This window comes from Mobula hypostoma, chromosome X1 (genome assembly GCF_963921235.1).
Source record: "Mobula hypostoma chromosome X1, sMobHyp1.1, whole genome shotgun sequence".
Lineage (NCBI taxonomy): Eukaryota > Metazoa > Chordata > Chondrichthyes > Myliobatiformes > Myliobatidae > Mobula > Mobula hypostoma.
In genome coordinates this window covers 52520299-52538518 of record NC_086128.1, presented here as the reverse complement: position 1 = coordinate 52538518, position 18220 = coordinate 52520299, and the positions used below count along the sequence as shown (strand labels likewise).

General features: G+C 42.4%; 1 protein-coding gene across 3 annotated transcripts in view; it reads right to left on the bottom strand.

Annotated features, from left to right (window-relative positions):
- The window catches only part of eftud2 (elongation factor Tu GTP binding domain containing 2), a 110524-nt gene that overhangs the window by 71766 nt on the left and 20538 nt on the right, over positions 1–18220 (bottom strand). For all 3 annotated transcript variants that reach the window (XM_063036933.1, XM_063036934.1, XM_063036935.1), the window contains exons 7-12: positions 16925–16960; positions 16548–16638; positions 16043–16125; positions 4300–4466; positions 3267–3391; positions 865–928 (exon numbers count right to left, since the gene is read on the bottom strand). In XM_063036933.1, coding sequence (XP_062893003.1) covers positions 865–928; positions 3267–3391; positions 4300–4466; positions 16043–16125; positions 16548–16638; positions 16925–16960 — 566 coding nt within the window. The remainder of the gene's footprint in view (positions 1–864; positions 929–3266; positions 3392–4299; positions 4467–16042; positions 16126–16547; positions 16639–16924; positions 16961–18220) is intronic.

Below are 18220 nucleotides of genomic sequence, written 5' to 3'. Positions count from 1 at the left end.
CTTAAGTATTTTCTTGCACTTCTTATACTCCTCAAGCACCTGATTTACCCCGTTTCCTATACATTTCATACAACTCCCTCTTCTTTTTTTTATCAGAGTTGCAATATCCCTTGAGAACCAAGGTTCCTTATTCCTATTCAATTTGCCTTTAATCCTGACAGGAACATACAAACTCTGCACTCTCAAAATTTCCCCTTTGAAGGCTTCCCACCTACCAATCACATCTTTGCCAGAGAACAACCTGTCCCAATCCATGCTTTTTAGATCCTTTCTCATTTCTTCAAATTTGGCCTTCTTCCAGTTCAGAACCTCAACCCTAGGACCAGATCTATCCTTGTCCATGATCAAGTTGAAACTAATGGTGTTATGATCACTGGAACCAAAGTGCTCCCCTACACAGACTTCCGTCACTTGCCCTAATTCGTTTCCTAACAGGAGATCCAATATTGCATCCCCTCTCGTTGGTCCATATATATATATATATATATATATTCTATAAATTCTATAAATTTATAAATAAAGCAGATAAAATTACTTATATTTTCAAAACAATTAAAAACATTAAAGCAAACTTTAAAAATGTCATTTATTTGATAGAAAAAGAGTAAAATTCTCTCTTTGGTTCAACATGTTCCAGGTAATGCCTGTCATCTCAAAAAAGATGAATTTTCTTTTTTGAGGCACGATGTTGGATCTGAGATAGAGAAGTTTGCTCCTTTTCTAAGCCATTACTGGTCTGGGTTCCTGAAAGGAACATCACTCAGTATTAATACCCCTTGTCCTCAATTGCTTTTTTAAACAAGAGAAAACATGTTAAGACAAGATTCATCTGTGAAGAAATGACTTGAGTGAGCTTCCACTTACGTTTTTGGATTGAAGTAAATGTCACCCCAAAGACGCTTTGCAAACTCCGTGTAATTAATGTCCCCTTTAAAGAGAAAAAAGGGTTTCTATATTTCAATAAACATTTAAGTAACTGAAACTAGGAACAACACCTTTGAGTAAAACAAAGTATTTCTTTTTACATAGAAAATTCTCACAATTATTTAGAAAACTTATTTTACAAAGTTCCCAAATTTGCACTTTCAATTTCTTACATGCACTGCTTATACTGGGCATTAAACAGGTTTAAAGGGGATAGATCAGGATGTTCATGAAGTCATATACACTGTCTGTAATTGAACTAATCAAAAATAATTCAGTGTGATGCACAAAAATTTAATGCAGAATGTTTTACTGTTATCTTTAAACATTGTTCATCCAAGTGGACGAACAAGGTAAAAGGTACAGAAAAATAGTTAATCAAGCAATAGAAAAGTGGGATAGGAGTTTAGGGATAGATAGATGTTCCTGAATAAAATTGCTATTTTATATGTAGCAGCATAAATTAAGGTAAAATAATACTGAAGTGTCTCTTGCAAATATTATTTTCCTCTCACAGAATGTGCTTAAACTGGTTAGCAATGTAACCATAGGACTGCTTCAGTGATTAGCCACTGGTTCCAGTTGTTATGGTTCTGTTAATCTGTCTTGTTTCCTGTCCTACAACGTGATTAATTGGAAGGACCACATACTCTGTCTATGATTCAACTAATCAAAAATAATTCACAGTGAGATGCGCAAGAAAATTAATGTGGAATGCTTTACTGTCATCTTTAAACATCGTTCATCCAAGTGGATCAGTGAGTGATTGATTAACATTCAGGCATTTAGCAGAGAGCTATCTGAACTAGCAATGAAAACAAGCAATATTGTCTGGCAAATATACTAAACAGGATATCCAGATCAGTGAAGCAGACATAATTTGCAGTTTTGCACTGAATAATAGCCAGGAACGGAAGCAATTAAAACATTTTAATTTTAAGGGATTAGATTTGTATCTCTTATTTCCAGATATCCAAAGTAGTTGATTCAGAAGCAACTATCAGTAAATGCAGACTAGAACAATAAATGTCAAATTTGTGAAACTGATAACATTAAGTGATTAATACTCCTTGATTGTTTTTTGATCATGGAAACAGTTCAGTTACAATAAAAACAGCAAATAAATACAATAGTGCACAAAATTATACAGAAAATACAACACAGAAACATGCCACAGAGACAAACTTATCTAAGACAGTGAACCCCTTGCAAATTTTAATCTACTATCATAGCTTTTTAAGTCTTCATCTTTCTAAGCTTTTCTTAGCATGGCCTCAAAGCCATTGGCCTTGACAGACTTCTGAAATAAGAAATGCCATATTCCAATTACTCAGGGTTAATGTTTGCAACCAGACTTTCCTTTCAAAATTTTCAGTGATAACTTGAATTTTTGGCTCTTATACATGGTTCACCTGCCTATCCCACCATCCACCCACTTGAACCACCTTCGATTTATCTGATCATTACACCCTTTCATAACCACTGGAAACATAGTAACAGGGGATCTGTCAGTTTTATCGTTAGCATTTCAGCTTGTTCAAATTTTTCCTGATAGATATAACAGCTTAGCTTGGGGATTGTCAATGTAATAGTTTTATACCCCTTAATTCCTTTATGTTATGGAGAACATAGATCTTAAAGGTATTTTGTCCATTATATCTAAATGGAGTAGACATCGCTCTGAATAACTAAGGGGAAGGAATTCTTATCTCTATGCAATGACTACCTAAAATTACTCTAATTTTATCCATGCCATCCACATTTCAGATCTAATGCCATATCCACTCGTACATTACATTCTTACCTATTGACTTTTAAACACTTTAGCGGCCTGTGAATTCCACAATGTGTATGAAAAGTTTCTTTTCTAAGTGTGACTCTAATTTAGTTCTCAGTCTGTAGACAATTATTGCCTCTTGAATGAATAAATCACCATCATTTTGTTGTTAACTGCCTCAGCCAAACAACACAACTTCATCTGTGAAGAATATATTACCAAATCTCTTATTGAGGGCAAGGTTCTTTGATTCCGTCCTACCTTGTTGAATTATTCCTGGGTAGCTTCCAAGATCAGCATACTGATCCATAAAATTGTATTTCCAAAATGGATCCTGAACTTCCCAAATGATTCTGATTAGTGCCGTGTATAACTGCACTTCACATTTTGGATTATTTCCAAGGCCGCCCTTCATACAATTGACTACACTCGGAGTTAATTTTAGAAAACTCAAATTTCACAGAAGTGCACTTAATGATTGACAATTTTTAATAGTGTATAGGTGGAAATATGACAAGTTAAAAGTGCTAACAATTTGTCATCTCTAATTAAAATGAATACTCACCATATGTATCAGAATAGATCTTGGCAAAGGATCCCAAAGTAAAGCAAATACTGTACTGAGAACTCGCAAAGCAAACATTACCCAGAAGAGGTGAAACAATGAGGTTTTCATCTGTTGAATAGACACTGCAGAAAGACAAAGAAAAATAACAAGTTATATGATTTCAGTTAGTGTTTTTAAAATATTTCATAAATATGACCTTTTTTGGAATACACAATCAGATTTATTATCACTGACACAACTTGTAATTTGTTGTTTCGCTGGAGCAGTACAAAGACATAAAAATACAAATAATACATGTAAAATATAATGCATATAAAAAAATACACACAATATGTATAAATTTTAAAAATAAGGGGTAAATAAAACAAATAAGGGGTAAATAACCGCTTTTTAGGTATAATCTAGAATCTCAATACGACACCAAAACCTTTCTGCAACATATATCATTCCCTTCTTAAGAGGTTAAGCACCTGATCAGAAGTTTTCCAATGTCACTATCATTTTTCTTCAATAAAAATAGGAAGTCTTTAGCTCTTGGCAAAAATACAACTTGAAATGTCACTTTGAAGAAAGCAAAGTTTTCAGTGGCCATGCTGTTATCACAAAATCTATTCTTTGCTAACAAAGGAGGTACTGAAGATATCCATGAATACTCCCATACTGCTTTATCAACCCCACAGATGAGATGTGTTCTAAAGGCCGCAGCACTGAAAAAGACTACAAAACCAAAATAATTCACACAAATTTGCTATGACAAAAATTACTTTCAATTGGACTTGCTTCTAAACAAAATACATAGCCTATAATTGCAACCTCATGATGCACTTTTCTAAGTATTGAGACAGCTTTAAAATATTTGACATCTTTACATTACTTCACATTACTTCATTCATCTAGATACATTCTTAGCAGAGTCTGAATAAAGGAAATGCTTTAAAACTTCTTAAAATACATCATAAATGCACAAAAACAAAAATATTCTCCATAACATAAAAAGTGACACATTTTCCACAGAGAAATGACAGCCTACCTAAGCAAACCATTGACTTCATCCACAATGTGTCGTAATTTATAATATGCATCAGTTGGAGGCAGCTTTAGCTCCAGGATAAGTCTGTCTATTTTATTGATGCAAACAGTAACAGCCAGTTTCTCCTGTACGGCATGTTTGATTAGTCTCTCAGTGTTCAACATTACCTGCACATTACACAAAGATCACATCATCCATATTGTATATACTTTAAAAACAGAAGAGATGTCAATAAAACTGATCAACAATAAAACTGACCAAAAATAGAACTAATCATTTAATTACTAAGCTGTTGTTATTTTTTAAAGTTTATTCTCTGTATATATACTTGACTTACAAAATAAAGAGACATGGTGATGATAAGGAATGGGAATTTCTTTTCTCTGCAACCATAAATATTCAATTCACTAATATTTTCACAGCTTTCCTTTACATTGGATCTTTAATTAAAATTCAGAAAAGAACCCCATTGTAAACAGGCAGTGAATTTCCATTTCAGATAACTATCCTCTAAAGAGAATTGTGTTTATTTAGCAATCGTTTTTTCAACTTCAGGGAGAATGCCAAACTATTAATGAATATTAAAATAACTTCTGTAAATAGTGATGACTAAAACATGGGACAAAGAAGATGAAATACTTGTATTTTATATACAGTACTGTGCCAAAGTGTTAAGCACCCTAACTAAATATATGTGCCTGAGACCTTTGCACAGTACAGTACTCTTCAAAATACTATGTTTTACTGTCAACAATACTTTTCAATGCAGTTACTGATGTGTCATGTGACGCCAAGCAGAGCTACCGGACGGATGATGCTAATGAGAGAGATAATGGAAGACAATGAAGAAACATTCAAAATGCTAATAAGAGAGAAGAGAGAGATTAACGAGAAAGAAACACAATTCAGATATTGACAAACCGTTTGCTTTGAACCTGAACTGTTTGAAGTTTGATGGACAGGTGATACCCCAGCAGGAGGATAAAAAGAGCAGGTTTGCTAAGGCACGACACGCCACGAGACCCTGGAAAGAGCAGTGTGCCCCCACAAGTTAGTGGAAGTTTGGAGGACCGGTTCGCGGGAATTGGTCAGAGGCTCACAGGGTGTAAAGGTACGATCGGTGAGAACCTGGGATGTGTGTCCGCCCTTGCCTGGGTGCCGGGTTCACCGCGGAAGAACGATCGTATCCGGAACGGAGGGTTCACAGTCGGTGACCACAGCGGGATCAGAAGACATCAAAAGGTCTGCCCGAAACCAAAAGCATCTCTCACTCTCTCTCCCCAACGGTACAACAATAGCGATTACTTCGAACTGCACTAAACTGAACTGAACTCTGCTTCACTTAAGACTGCGATAGAGCTTGGTTGATTCCTGTTACCCTATCTCTGTGTATATGTGTGTATTATCATTGCTAACCTGTTACATTTATATCATTACGATTAGTGTACTGTATTACTTATTTCTTTAATAAAACTTTATTAGTTCCTAGTAATCCAGACTCCAACGAGCATTCCATTTCTGCTGGTTTGGCAACCCAGTTACGGGGTACGTAATAGATGCAATAAAGGAAATGCAGTGATCAATTTGGGACAGTTAAGTGGTAAGATTGAAATTAGCTGCTTTTATGATGTTGGTTGAGGGATAAACTTCAGCCAGGATGTCTTTGAAACAGTACAGCCACGTCTTTCATTTGTGCAGTCATGTTATATTTAAAATAGATGGCTGAACTTTGGAAAACAGGGCAGCTGAAAGCACTTGAGTTTGCATGCAAGAGCCTTCCAGCTCAGCAAAAGCAAGAATATTTCCTCTGGATCCACCAATAAACACTGCAGGCAATGTTATCAGCCTACTTCATAACACAACCAATGGATAACCCAGCCTTCGCGTGTCCAAAGCAACCCACAATCTCTCACTGCACTACCTGACTCACCATCTAATTTTATAAACCCTCCACTGTCAGACAGTAAAGGGATCCCTACAATCAAATTCTGTGTAACCTACAGAAAATCTCAGAATCAGACTTGAACAACACACACAGAAACAGGCCTTTCAGCCCACTGCATTAAGACTAACCATCATGCTAATTTCTACTAATCCCATCTGCATTAATTCCATATCCCTCTATACACTGCTCATTCAAGTATCTGTCAAGATGCCTAAATGCTGTTATCGTTCCTGCCTCCACCAACCTCTCAGGCACCACTCACAACACGCTGGAGGAACTCAGCAGGTCGGGCAGCATCCGTGGAAACTATCAGTCAACGTTTCGGGCCGGAACCCTTCATCAGGACTGTAGGGGGAAGGGGCAGAGGCCCTATAAAGAAGGTGGGGGGAGGGTGGGAAGGAGAAGGCTGGTAGATTCCAGGTGAAAAACCAGTAAAGGGAAAAGATAAAGGGGTGGGGGAGGGGATAGGCAGGAAAGGTGGAGGAGGAATAGGGAAAACACAATGGGTAGTAGGAGGCTGAACCATGAGGTGTCCCCCGCTTTTCGAACTTTCGCTTTACGAAACCTCACTGTTACGAAAGACCTACATTAGTTACCTGCTTTCGCTAACAGAAGGTGTTTTCACTGTTACGAAGAAAGGCAGCGTGCGAAAAAAGCAGCGCCCAATAAAAAGGCAGCACACCGGACCCCCTGAGCAGCCGCTCTCCCCCGGATTCGGAACTGCATTCTCGCCGGCATTGCTTAAACACGTGCCTGTGAGCATCCTTTAGCAAGATGAGTTCTAAGGTATCGGAAAAGCCTAAAAGAGCTCGTAAGGATATTACACTTAGCGTAAAACTAGACATAATTAAGCGTTTCGATCGTGGTGAACGAACTAAGGACAAAGTGAATTTGGCTTATGGAAGCTGATGAAGATGATGTTGAAGAGGTTTTGGCATCCCATGACCAAGAACTGATAGATGAAGAGCTGATGCAATTGGAAGAGGAAAGGATAACAATCAAAACCGAATTCAGCAGTGAAAGTGAAGTCATCCAGGAACTGAACGTGAAGCAACTACGTGAGATTTCCGCGGCAATGATAAAGTACGACTTTAATTTTGAAAGAGTACTTCAGTTTAGGGCATATTTGCAAGATGGTTTGAGTGCTTACAAAGAACTGTATGATAGAAAAATGCGCGAGGCTCAGCAGTCAAGCAAGCCTTCCACATCAGCCACAGCAGACGACCAACCTTGACTTTCAACATCTAGGCGGGCAGTCATAGGAGAAGATGAGCTGCCTGCCCTAATGGAAACAGACGACGATGAGATGACACCTCAGTGTCCCACCACCCCAACCCCCAGGCCGTGGACAGATACCGATTCGCAGAGAATGCAGCGGTAGCTGGGAGGCACACAGCACATCTTTAAGAAAAAAGCCAAAATAAACATGCTAATTAATTAAGTGCCGCCCGGCACGTAAATGTTGGCCCAGATCAGAGGCGATTGCTGACTGCATCGCTTCTAATCTGGGCCGACATTTATGTGGCGGGCGGCACCTAATTAATTAGTATGTTTATTTTGGTTTTTTTCTTAAAGATGTGCTGTGTGCCTCCTGGCCACCACTGTACCCCTGCGTTCTCCACGGATCAGTATTGGTCGGCGGCCACTGCACCACCCAAACTCCGACGACTCAGTCTAACACACCATCATCAGCGTGCTCGGCAAGCTGTCTTCCCAATTCCCGTGATACTACACTGTACATACATTATTTCTACTTTATATAGGCTGTGTATTTTTACGTGCTATTTGGTATGATTTGGTAGCTTCATAGCTTAAAGGTTACTGGACAGAGTGTTTTTGCCAACAGCGCTTGCGTGAGATTTTCTGCCAAGAGCGCTTGCGTGAGATTTTCGCTACGGAGAACAGTGCTGGCAATGATTGTGGAAAAGTATTTCTACTTTATATAGGCTGTGTATTTATCATATCATTCCTGCTTTTACTATATGTTACTGTTATTTTAGGTTTTATGTGTTATTTGGCATGATTTGGTAGGTTGTTTTTGGGTCTGCGAACGCTCACAAAATTTTCCCATATAAATAAACAGTAATTGCTTCTTCGCTTTACGACATTCCGGCTTACGAACCGTTTCATAGGAATGCTCTACCTTCGGATGGCGGGGGAAACCTGTAGTAGGCAGCTGGGGGAGGGGGCAGAGTGAAACTGGGATAGGGGAAGGTAGGGGGAGGAAATTACCAGAAGTTGGAGAATTCAATGTTCATACCAAGGGGCTGGAGACTACCTAAACAGTATATGAGGTGTTGCTCATCCAACCTGAGTTTAGCCTCATCATGGCAGTGGAGGAGGTCATGTATGGACATAGCCGAATGGGAATGTGAAGCAGAGTTGAAGTGGATGGCAACCGGGAGATCCTGTCTGTTGTGGAGGTGCTCGACAAAGCGGTCCCCCAATCTGCATTGGGTTTCACCGATGTAGAGGAAGCCGCACCGGGAGCACCAGATGCAACAGATCATCCCAACAGACTCACAAGTGAAGTGCTGCCTCACCTGGAAGGACTGTTTGGGGCCCTGAATGGTGGCAAGAGAGGAGGTGTAGGGACTTACGCTTACAGGGATAAGTGCCGGGTGGGAGATCCGTGGGGAAGGACGTGTGGACCAGGGAGTCACGGAGGGAACGATCCCTGCGGAAAGCAGAGAGGGGTGGCGGGGTCCTGTTGAAGACGGAGGAAGTTGCGGAGGATAATGTGCTGGATCCGGAGGCTGGTGGGGTGGTAGGTGAGGACAAAGAGAACTCTGTCCCTGTTGTGGTGGCGGGAGGATGGGGTGAGGGCTGAAGTGGGGGGAATGGAGGAGATGCGAGTGAGGGCATCATTGATGACGGCAGAAGGGAAACCACGATCCTTAAAGAAAGAGGACATTTGAGATGTCCTGGAACGGAAAACCTCATCCTGGAAGCAGATGCGGCAGAGACAGAGGAACTGGGAATAGGGAATGGCATTTTTGCATGTAGCAGGGTGGGAAGAGGTATAATCGAGGTAGTTATGAAAGTCAGTGGGCTTGTAGAAGATGTCAGTGGACAGTCTGTCTCCAGAGATGGAGACCGAGAGATCGAGAAAGGGGAGAAGTGTCCGAGATAGACTATCCTAGTTTCACTCTGCCCCCTCCCCCAGCTGCCTACTACCTCCCTCATGGTTCTGCCTCCTTCTACTACCCATTGTGTTTTCCCTTATTCCTTCTTCACCTTTCCTGCCTATCCCCTCCCTGCTTCCCCTTCCCCCACCCCTTTATTTTTCCCCTTACTGGTTTTTCACCTCGAACCTACCAGCCTTCTTCTTCCCACCCTCCCACCTTCTTTACAGGGCCTCTGCCCCTTCCCTCTTCAGTCCTGATGAAGGGTTCCGGCCCAAAACGTTGACTGATCATTTCCACGGATGCCTGCCCGACCTGCTGAGTTCCCCCAGGATGTTGTGAGTGTTGCTTGGACCCCAGCATCTGCAGAGTATTTTCTGTTAACTTCTCAGACAGCTCATTCCAAATACTATTTAGGATATGTGTAAAATAATTAACCCTCAGGTCCCCTGAAATCTCTTCCATCTCAATATAAACTTCTAGTTCTATACACCCCTATGATAGGAATTAGACACTGGATATCTACTATATACCTTTCATAATTTTATATACCTCTGTCATGTTACCTCTCAGCTTCATTTGCTCCAGAGAAAACAGAACTGGCTTACCCAATCCCCCTCGATAACCGAAGCCCTTCAATCGAAGCAACATCTTCGTGAATCTTTTCTGAACCCACTCTAGCTTAAGCATGAGCTTCCTACATTCTGATGACCAGAACCGCACATAATATTCCAAGTACAATCTAACCATCGCTTTGTAGAACTACTATAACATGATGCCCCAACTCTTAAATTCACTGGCTACAGCTGCTGAAGACAAGCTGTGCGTCTTCCTCATCATCCTGACTACCTGTGTTTCCATTTTCAAGGATTTATCTACTTGTACTCCAAGTTCTCTGTTCAATAATATTGCCTAAGGCCCTGCCATTCACTGTGTATGTCCTGCTCTGGTTTACTTTCTTAAAATGCATCACTTTTCACTTCTCCAAGTTAAATTCCATCTGCCATTCCCTTGCCAACTCTCACAGCTGATGAATATCCTGCTCTTTTTTTTTTAAACAGTCAGTAACACTTCACTTTTAGAGAACTCAAAGCCAAAATCCAGGTCACCCATTTTTTTTAAAAAACAACATTGATATCTTCAGCTACATAAATCTGTATGGTCTTCTAATTTCATGCACACCTTGAAAGTTAGTAACTTTCTACAATGCAAACACAAGGAATTCTGCAGATGCTGGAAATTCAAGCAACACACATCAAAGTTGCTGGTGAACGCAGCAGGCCAGGCAGCATCTCGAGGAAGAGGGCCAGTCGAAATTTGGGCCGAGACCCTTCATCAGGACTAACTGAAGGAAGAGCGTAAGAGATTTGAAAGTGGGAGGGGGAGGGGGAGATCCAAAATGATAGGAGAAGACAGGAGGGGGAAGGATGGAGCCAAGAGCTGGCAAAAGGGACATTAGAGGATCATGGGACAGGAGGCCCAGGGAGAAGGAAGGGGGGGGAATCCAGAGGGTGGGCAAGGGGTATAGTCAGAGGGACAGAGGGAGAAAAAGAATGTGTGTATATAAATAAATAACGGATGGGGTACGAGGGGGAGATGGGGCATTAGTGGAAGTTAGAGAAGTCAATGTTCAGGCCATCAGGTTGGAGGCTACCCAGACAGAATATAAGGTGTTGTTCCTCCAACCTGAGTGTGGCTTCATCTTTACAGTAGAGGAGGCCGTGGATACACATATCAGAATAGGAATGGGATGTGGAATTAAAATGTGTGGCCACTGGGAGATCCTGCTTTCTCTGGTGGATAGAGCGTAGGTGTTCAGCAAAGCGGTCTCCCAGTCTGCGTCGGGTCTCGCCAATATATAAAAGGCCACATCAGGAGCACCGGACACGGTACATCACCCCAGCCGACTCACAGGTGAAGTGTCGCCTCACCTGGAACGACTGTCTGGGGCCCTGAATGGTGGTAAGGGAGGAAGTGTAAGGTCATGTGTAGCACTTGTTCCGCTTACAAGAATAAGTGCCAGCAGCGAGATCAGTGAGGAGGGATGGGGGGGACGAATGGACAAGGGAGTCACGTAGGGAGCGATCCCAGTGGAAAGCAGAGAGCAGTGGAAAGTGGCCAATAAGTGAGTGGACAGTGAAGGAGTGGAGCTTTGAGGGTTTGACTCGAGAGATTCTGGCAGTTTTGGCAGTTGGTCTGTGCAATCAAGTCAATCAAGATTTGAATAGATCAGCAGAAAGCCATTGATTAGACTATCAAGATTTGAATAGCTCAGACTCAGCAGAAAGCAGCTGATTGGGCAATCAAGGTCAGGTGACCAAGCATTTTGAAAAGCTCAAACAGATAAAGAGGGATAGCTCAGGCAAAGTGGCCTGTGGAAAGCAGCCAGTGAAGGAATGGAGCTTTGAGGCTTTGACAAGAAGGGGCAGAGGACAAGCTTGCTCGCAGTTAGTCTTTACAATGCCTCCTGAGATGGTGATGTGCCTCTCATGTGAGATGTGGCAGTCATGGGGGAACACCCCTCTCTCGCAGAATCACATCTGCCAGAAGTGCATACGGCTGGGCGATCTGGAAGACTGTGTAAGGAATCTGGAGCAGCAGCTGGATGACCTTTGACTCAAAGGAGAACGAGGGAGTCATAGATGAGAGCCACAGGGAGGTAGTCACACCTAGGCTGTTGGAAGCAGGTCGTTGGGTGACAGTCAGAGGGGGGAAAAGCGAAGGTGAGCAGAGCACCCCTGTAGCCATTCCCCTGAATAATAAGTTTACCGTCCCGGATACTGTTGACGGGTACGACCAACCAGGTGTGAGCCACGGTAGCAGGGCCTCTGGCACTGAGTCTGACCCGGTGGTGCAGAAGCGTGGGACGGAGAAGAGAGGAGCTGTTGTCATTGGAGACTCTATAGTCAGGGGAGCAGACAGGAGATTTTATGGACGTGAGAAGGACACCCGCATGGTTTGTTGCCTCCCGGGTGCCAGAGTCCCGGATGTCTCTGACCGGATGCACGACATCCTGGTACGAGAGGGAAAGCAACCAGAAGTCATGATACAGGTTGGGACCAATGACATAGGCAGGAAGAGGGATGAGGGTCGTGAAGTGTGAGTTTCAGGAACTAGGCAGAAGGCTGAAGAACAGGACCTCAAGGGTGGTGTTCTCAGGATTACTGCCAGTGCTACGTGACAGTGATGGTAAGAATTGGAGGAGATGGCAGTTCAATGCGTGGCTGAGGAATTGGTACAGGGAGCAGAGTTTTAGATTTTTGGATCATTGGGATCTCTTCTGGGGAAGGTGGGACCAACACAGATTGGATGGGTTGCACCTGAACTCGAGGGGGAGCAATATCCTTGCAGGTAGGTTTGCTGGCATGGTTCGGGAGGGTTTAAATTTGCAAGGGGGATGGGACCCAGAGTGACAGAGCAGTGAAAGAAGTGCATGGAGTAAACCCAGATCTAACATACAGAGAGGCTTTGAGGAAAGAGAAGCAGAATAAATGGTGTAAAGACAGTGAGGTAGAAGGGCTGAAATGTGTGTAGCTCAATGCAAGAAGCATCAGGAACAAAGGTGATGAACTGACAGCTTGGACACATACATGGAATTATGATGTAGTGGCCATTACAGAGACTTGGCTGGCACCAGGGCAGGAATGGATTCTCAATATTCCTGGATTTCAGTGCTTTAAAAGGGATAGAGAGGGCAGAAAAAGGGGAGGAGGGGTGGCATTACTGGTCAGGGACACTATTACAGCTACAGAAAGGGTGGGTAATGTAGCAGGATCCTCTTTTGAGTCAATATGGGTGGAAGTCAGGAACAGGAAGGGAGCAGTTACTCTACTGGGGGTACTCTATAGGCCCCCTTGTAGCAGCAGAGATACAGAGGAGCAGATTGGGAGGCAGATTTTGGAAAGGTGCAAAAATGACAGGGTTGTTATCATGGGTGACTTTAACTTCTCTAATATTGATTGGCACCTGATTAGTTCCAAGGGTTTAGATGGGGCAGAGTTTGTTAAGTGTGTCCAGGATGGATTCCTATCACAGTATGTGGACAGGTCGACTAGGGGGAATGCCATACTAGATCTAGTACTAGGTAATGAACCGGGTCAGGTCGCAGATCTCTCAGTGGGTGAGCATCTGGGGGACAGTGACCACAGCTCATTGGCCTTTAGCATTATCATGGAAAAGGATAGAATCAGAGAGCACAGGAAAATTTTTAATTGGGGAAGGGCAAGTTATGAGGCTATAAGGCTAGAACTTGCGGGTGTGAATTGGGATGATGTTTTTGCAGGGAAATGTACTATGGACATGTGGTCAATGTTTAGAGATCTCTTGTAGGATGTTAGGGATAAATTTGTCCTGGTGAGGAAGATAAAGAATGGTAGAGTGAAGGAACCATGGGTGACAAGTGAGGTGGAAAATCTAGTCAGGTGAAAGAAGGCAGCATACATGAGGTTTAGGAAGCAAGGATCAGATGGGTTTCTTGAGGAATATAGGGAAGCAAGAAAGGAGCTTAAAAAGGGGCTGAGAAGAGCAAGAAGGGGGCATGAGAAGGCCTTGGTGAGTAGGGTAAAGGAAAACCCCAAGGCATTCTTCAATTATGTGAAGGAAAGAAGATGACAGGAGTGAAGGTAGGACCGATTAGAGATAAAGGTGGGAAGATGTGCCTGGAGGCTGTGGAAGTGAGTGAGGTCCTCAATGAATACTTCTCTTCGGTATTCACCAATGAGAGGGAACTTGATGATGGTGAGGACAATATGAGTGAGGTTGATGTTCTGGAGCATGTTGATATTAAGGGAGAGGAGGTGTTGGAGTTGTTGAAATACATTAGGACGGATAAGTCCCCGGGGCCTGACGGAATATTCCCCAGGCTGCTCCACAAGGCGAGGGAAGAGATTGCTGAGCCTCTGGCTAGGATCTTTATGTCCTTGTTGTCCATGGGAATGGTACCGGAGGATTGGAGGGAGGCGAATGTTGTCCCTTGTTCAAAAAAGGTGGTAGGGATAGTCCGGGTAATTATAGACCAGTGAGCCTTACGTCTGTGGTGGGAAAGCTGTTGGAAAAGACTCTTAGAGATAGGATCTCTGGGCATTTAGAGAATCATGGTCTGATCAGGGACAGTCAGCATGGCTTTGTGAAGGGCAGATTGTGTCTAACAAGCCTGATAGAGTTCTTTGAGGAGGTGACCAGGCATATAGATGAGGGCAGTGCAGTGGATGTGATCTGTATGGATTTTAGTAAGGCATTTGACAAGGTTCCGCACGGTAGGCTTATTCAGAAAGTCAGAAGGCATGGGATCCAAGGAAGTTTGGCCAGGTAGATTCAGAATTGGCTAGCCTGCAGAAGGCAGAGGGTCATGGTGGAGGGAGTACATTCAGATTGGAGGATTGTGACTAGTGGTGTCCCACAAGGATCTGTTCTGGGACCTCTACTTTTCCTGATTTTTATTAACGACCTGGATGTGGGGGTAGAAAGGTGGGTTGGCAAGTTTGCAGACGACACAAAGGTTGGTGGTGTTGTAGGTAGTGTAGAGGATTGTCAAAGATTGCAGAGACATTGATAGGATGCAGAAGTGGGCTGAGAAGTGGCAGATGGAGTTCAACCCGGAGAAGTGTGAGGTGGTACACTTTGAAAGAACAAACTCCAAGGCAGAGTAGAAAGTAAATGGCAGATCCCTGAAAGTTGTCTCACAGATGGTTAGGGTAGTTAAGACAGCTTATGGGATGTTAGCTTTCATAAGTCAAGGGATAGAGTTTGAGAGTCGCGATGTGATGATGCAGCTCTATAAAACTCTGGTTAGGCCACACTTGGGAGTACTGTGTCCAGTTCTGGTCGCCTCACTATAGGAAGGATGTGGAAGCATTGGGAAGGGTACAGAGGAGATTTACCAGGATGCTGCCTGGTTTAGAGAGTATGCATTATGATCGGAGATTAAGGGAGCTAGGGCTTTACTCTCTGGAGAGGAGGAGGATGAGAGGAGATATGTTAGGGTGTACAAGATAATAAGAGGAATAGATAGAGTGGATTGCCAGCGCCTCTTCCCCAGGGCACCACTGCTCAATACAAGAGGGTGTGGCTTTAAGGTAAGGGGTGGGAAGTTCAAGAGGGATATTAGAGGAAGGTTTTTTACTCAGAGTGGTTGGTGTGTGGAATGCACTGCCTGAGTCAGTGGTGGAGGCAGATACACTAGTGAAGTTTAAGAGACTACTAGACAGGTATATGGAAGAATTTAAGGTGGGGGCTTATATGGGATGCAGGGTTTGAGGGTCAGCACAACATAGTGGGCTGAAGGGCCTGTACTGTGGTGTACTATTCTATGTATTTCCCTTTTGCCAATCACCTGTCCAGCTCTTGGCTCCATCTCTCCCCCTCCTGTCTTCTCCTATCATTTTGAATCTCCCCCTCCCCCTCCCACTTTCAAATCCCCTACTAGCTCTTCCTTCAGTTAGTCCTGACGAAGGGTCTCAGCCCGAAACATTGACTGTACCTCTTCCTAGAGATGCTGCCTGGCCTGCTGTGTTCACCAGCAACTTTGATATGTGTAACTTTCTACAATGTACATTCTTTTCATGTTTGCAGGCAAAATTGGGTTATCGTGCATCTTCATTCCCAGAAGCAGGAAATTGTCTTATTTCATAGATTTTATAAAAATTCTTTACTTTTGGTCTATGTGCCCACTCACCCCCTCCGCTGCATCAATGAAGAGTACCATGCCATCTGAGATTCTGAAACCAGCTGTAACCTCATCAGAGAAGTTTACATGCCCTGAAAAGTAAATTACAGATTTAAAATATAGATTGAAAAGGTAGGAGAGCTGACTGACAGCTTGGCAGTCATAAGATTAAACTTCAAAAGTTGCCTGTCACTTTAACAGTTTCATTTATGAGTTTTAAGTGCAGGTACTGTAAAGAAAACAAAGAAATAGTGAGGAGCTTTAATGTGAGACTAATTAAAAACATCTAATATTAATCACTATTTTAAAATATAAATGAATTTTTCTCTTTTAGAAATATTGATACATACAACTGAAAACCCCATGGAACAATCTGAGAACTTAAATTTTAAGTAAACATCAACTTTATACTATTATCTAACTAAATAATAGAACTAAATAAAATAATTCAACAATTTTTTATTTAGTTCACTGGATAAATTTAAAACATTTGAAACCAGTTCACAGAACTCACCTGGCGTATCTATGATGTTGAAAAGATAGGATTTGCCTTTGGAATCTGGAAGTACCATTGTGACAGGTGTACTTTTTATGCCCACTCCTCTCTAAGAAAAAAAATTGAAGAAATTATCCAAGGGAATTTCAAAAAGCTCCCATAAATTAACAACACAAACACGAGGAGATCTGCAGATGCTGGAAATTCAAGCCACACACACAAAATGCCGGTGAAACGCGGCAGGCCGGGCAGCATCTATAGGAAGAAAGTACTGACCAAGGGTCTCGGCCCGAAACATCGACTGCCTGTCTTCCTATAGATGCTGCCTGGTGCTGCGTTCCACCAGCATTTTGTGTGTGTTGCATAAATTAACAAGATTGAATAAGAATGCTTACCTCCTGTTCTGTAAAGAGAATATCAGTGTATCGAAGCTGAAGAAAAAAAACACAAAACATAATTTAATAATTTATTAATCTGGAGATCAATTTGGCTGTACTGATGCAGCTTCAACTTATCAAAGCCCAGGACACCCAATAGAAAATAATTCTTATCTACCATTCTACTCTAATCTTCCAGTATCCTTCTAGACACTTAAACTGTTATTAGCATCTGTACAGCGTTTTAATTAACTCTTCCCAAATAACTGAGATAGCTGCAACTAAGACTGTTCTGTGGCTTTGAACTGCTGCTCTTCCACCCTTCTTTCTCCAGTACCCAATCATCCCATAGTAGTTGATTCAATATGACCGTTGTGAGAGTCAGCATTACAATAACCCTGCAGGAATAGTCTATGTGAAATTAGTATCCATCATAACTTCTAACCTAAAGACTACTTTACCTTGGCAAGTAATCTAAATCTGGAACAAACCAAAGACATCTGTATTGTGATGTTTTTAAAAAAAAAACAGTTAGATATACGGTCTCCAGTAAAAAAAATTAACTTTAAAAAAAATTATTCTCCTTTGTAAGTTATTTAAACTTTCAGCAAAAACCGAAGCAACTTGATTTCAAAAGGATTCAGGAGATTAAAGCAGCTAAGCAGACTTGAGGATGTGACTAAACAAACTGATGAAGGTAGAGCAGTAGATGTAGTGTGTATGGATTTCAGGAAGGCATTTGATAAGGTACCCTGTGCAAGGCTTATTGAGAAAGTAAGGAGGCATGGGATCCAAGGGGACATTGCTTTGTGGATCCAGAACTGGCTTGCACACAGAAGGCAGAGTGGTTGTAAACGGGTCATATTCCACATGGAGGTCGGTGACTCAGGGATCTGTTCTGGGACCCCTACTCTGTGATTTTTATAAATGACCTGGATAAGGAAGTGGAGGGATGGGTTAGTAAACTGGCTGATGACACAAAGGTTGGGAGTGTTGTGGATAGTGTGGAGGGCTATCAGAGGTTACAGCGGGGCATTGACAGGATGCAAAACTGGGCTGAGATGGAGTTCAACCCAGGTAAAAGTGAGGTGAACAACAGGAATTCTGCAGATGCTGGAAATTCAAGCAACACACATCAAAGTTGCTGGTGAATGCAGCAGGCCAGGCAGCATCTCTAGGAAGAGTCCTGACGAAGGGTCTCGGCCTGAAACGTCGACTGTACCTCTTCCTAGAGATGCTGCCTGGCCTAAAAGTGAGGTGGTTCATTTTGGTAGGTCAAGTATGATGGCAAAATATAGTATTAATGGTAAGACT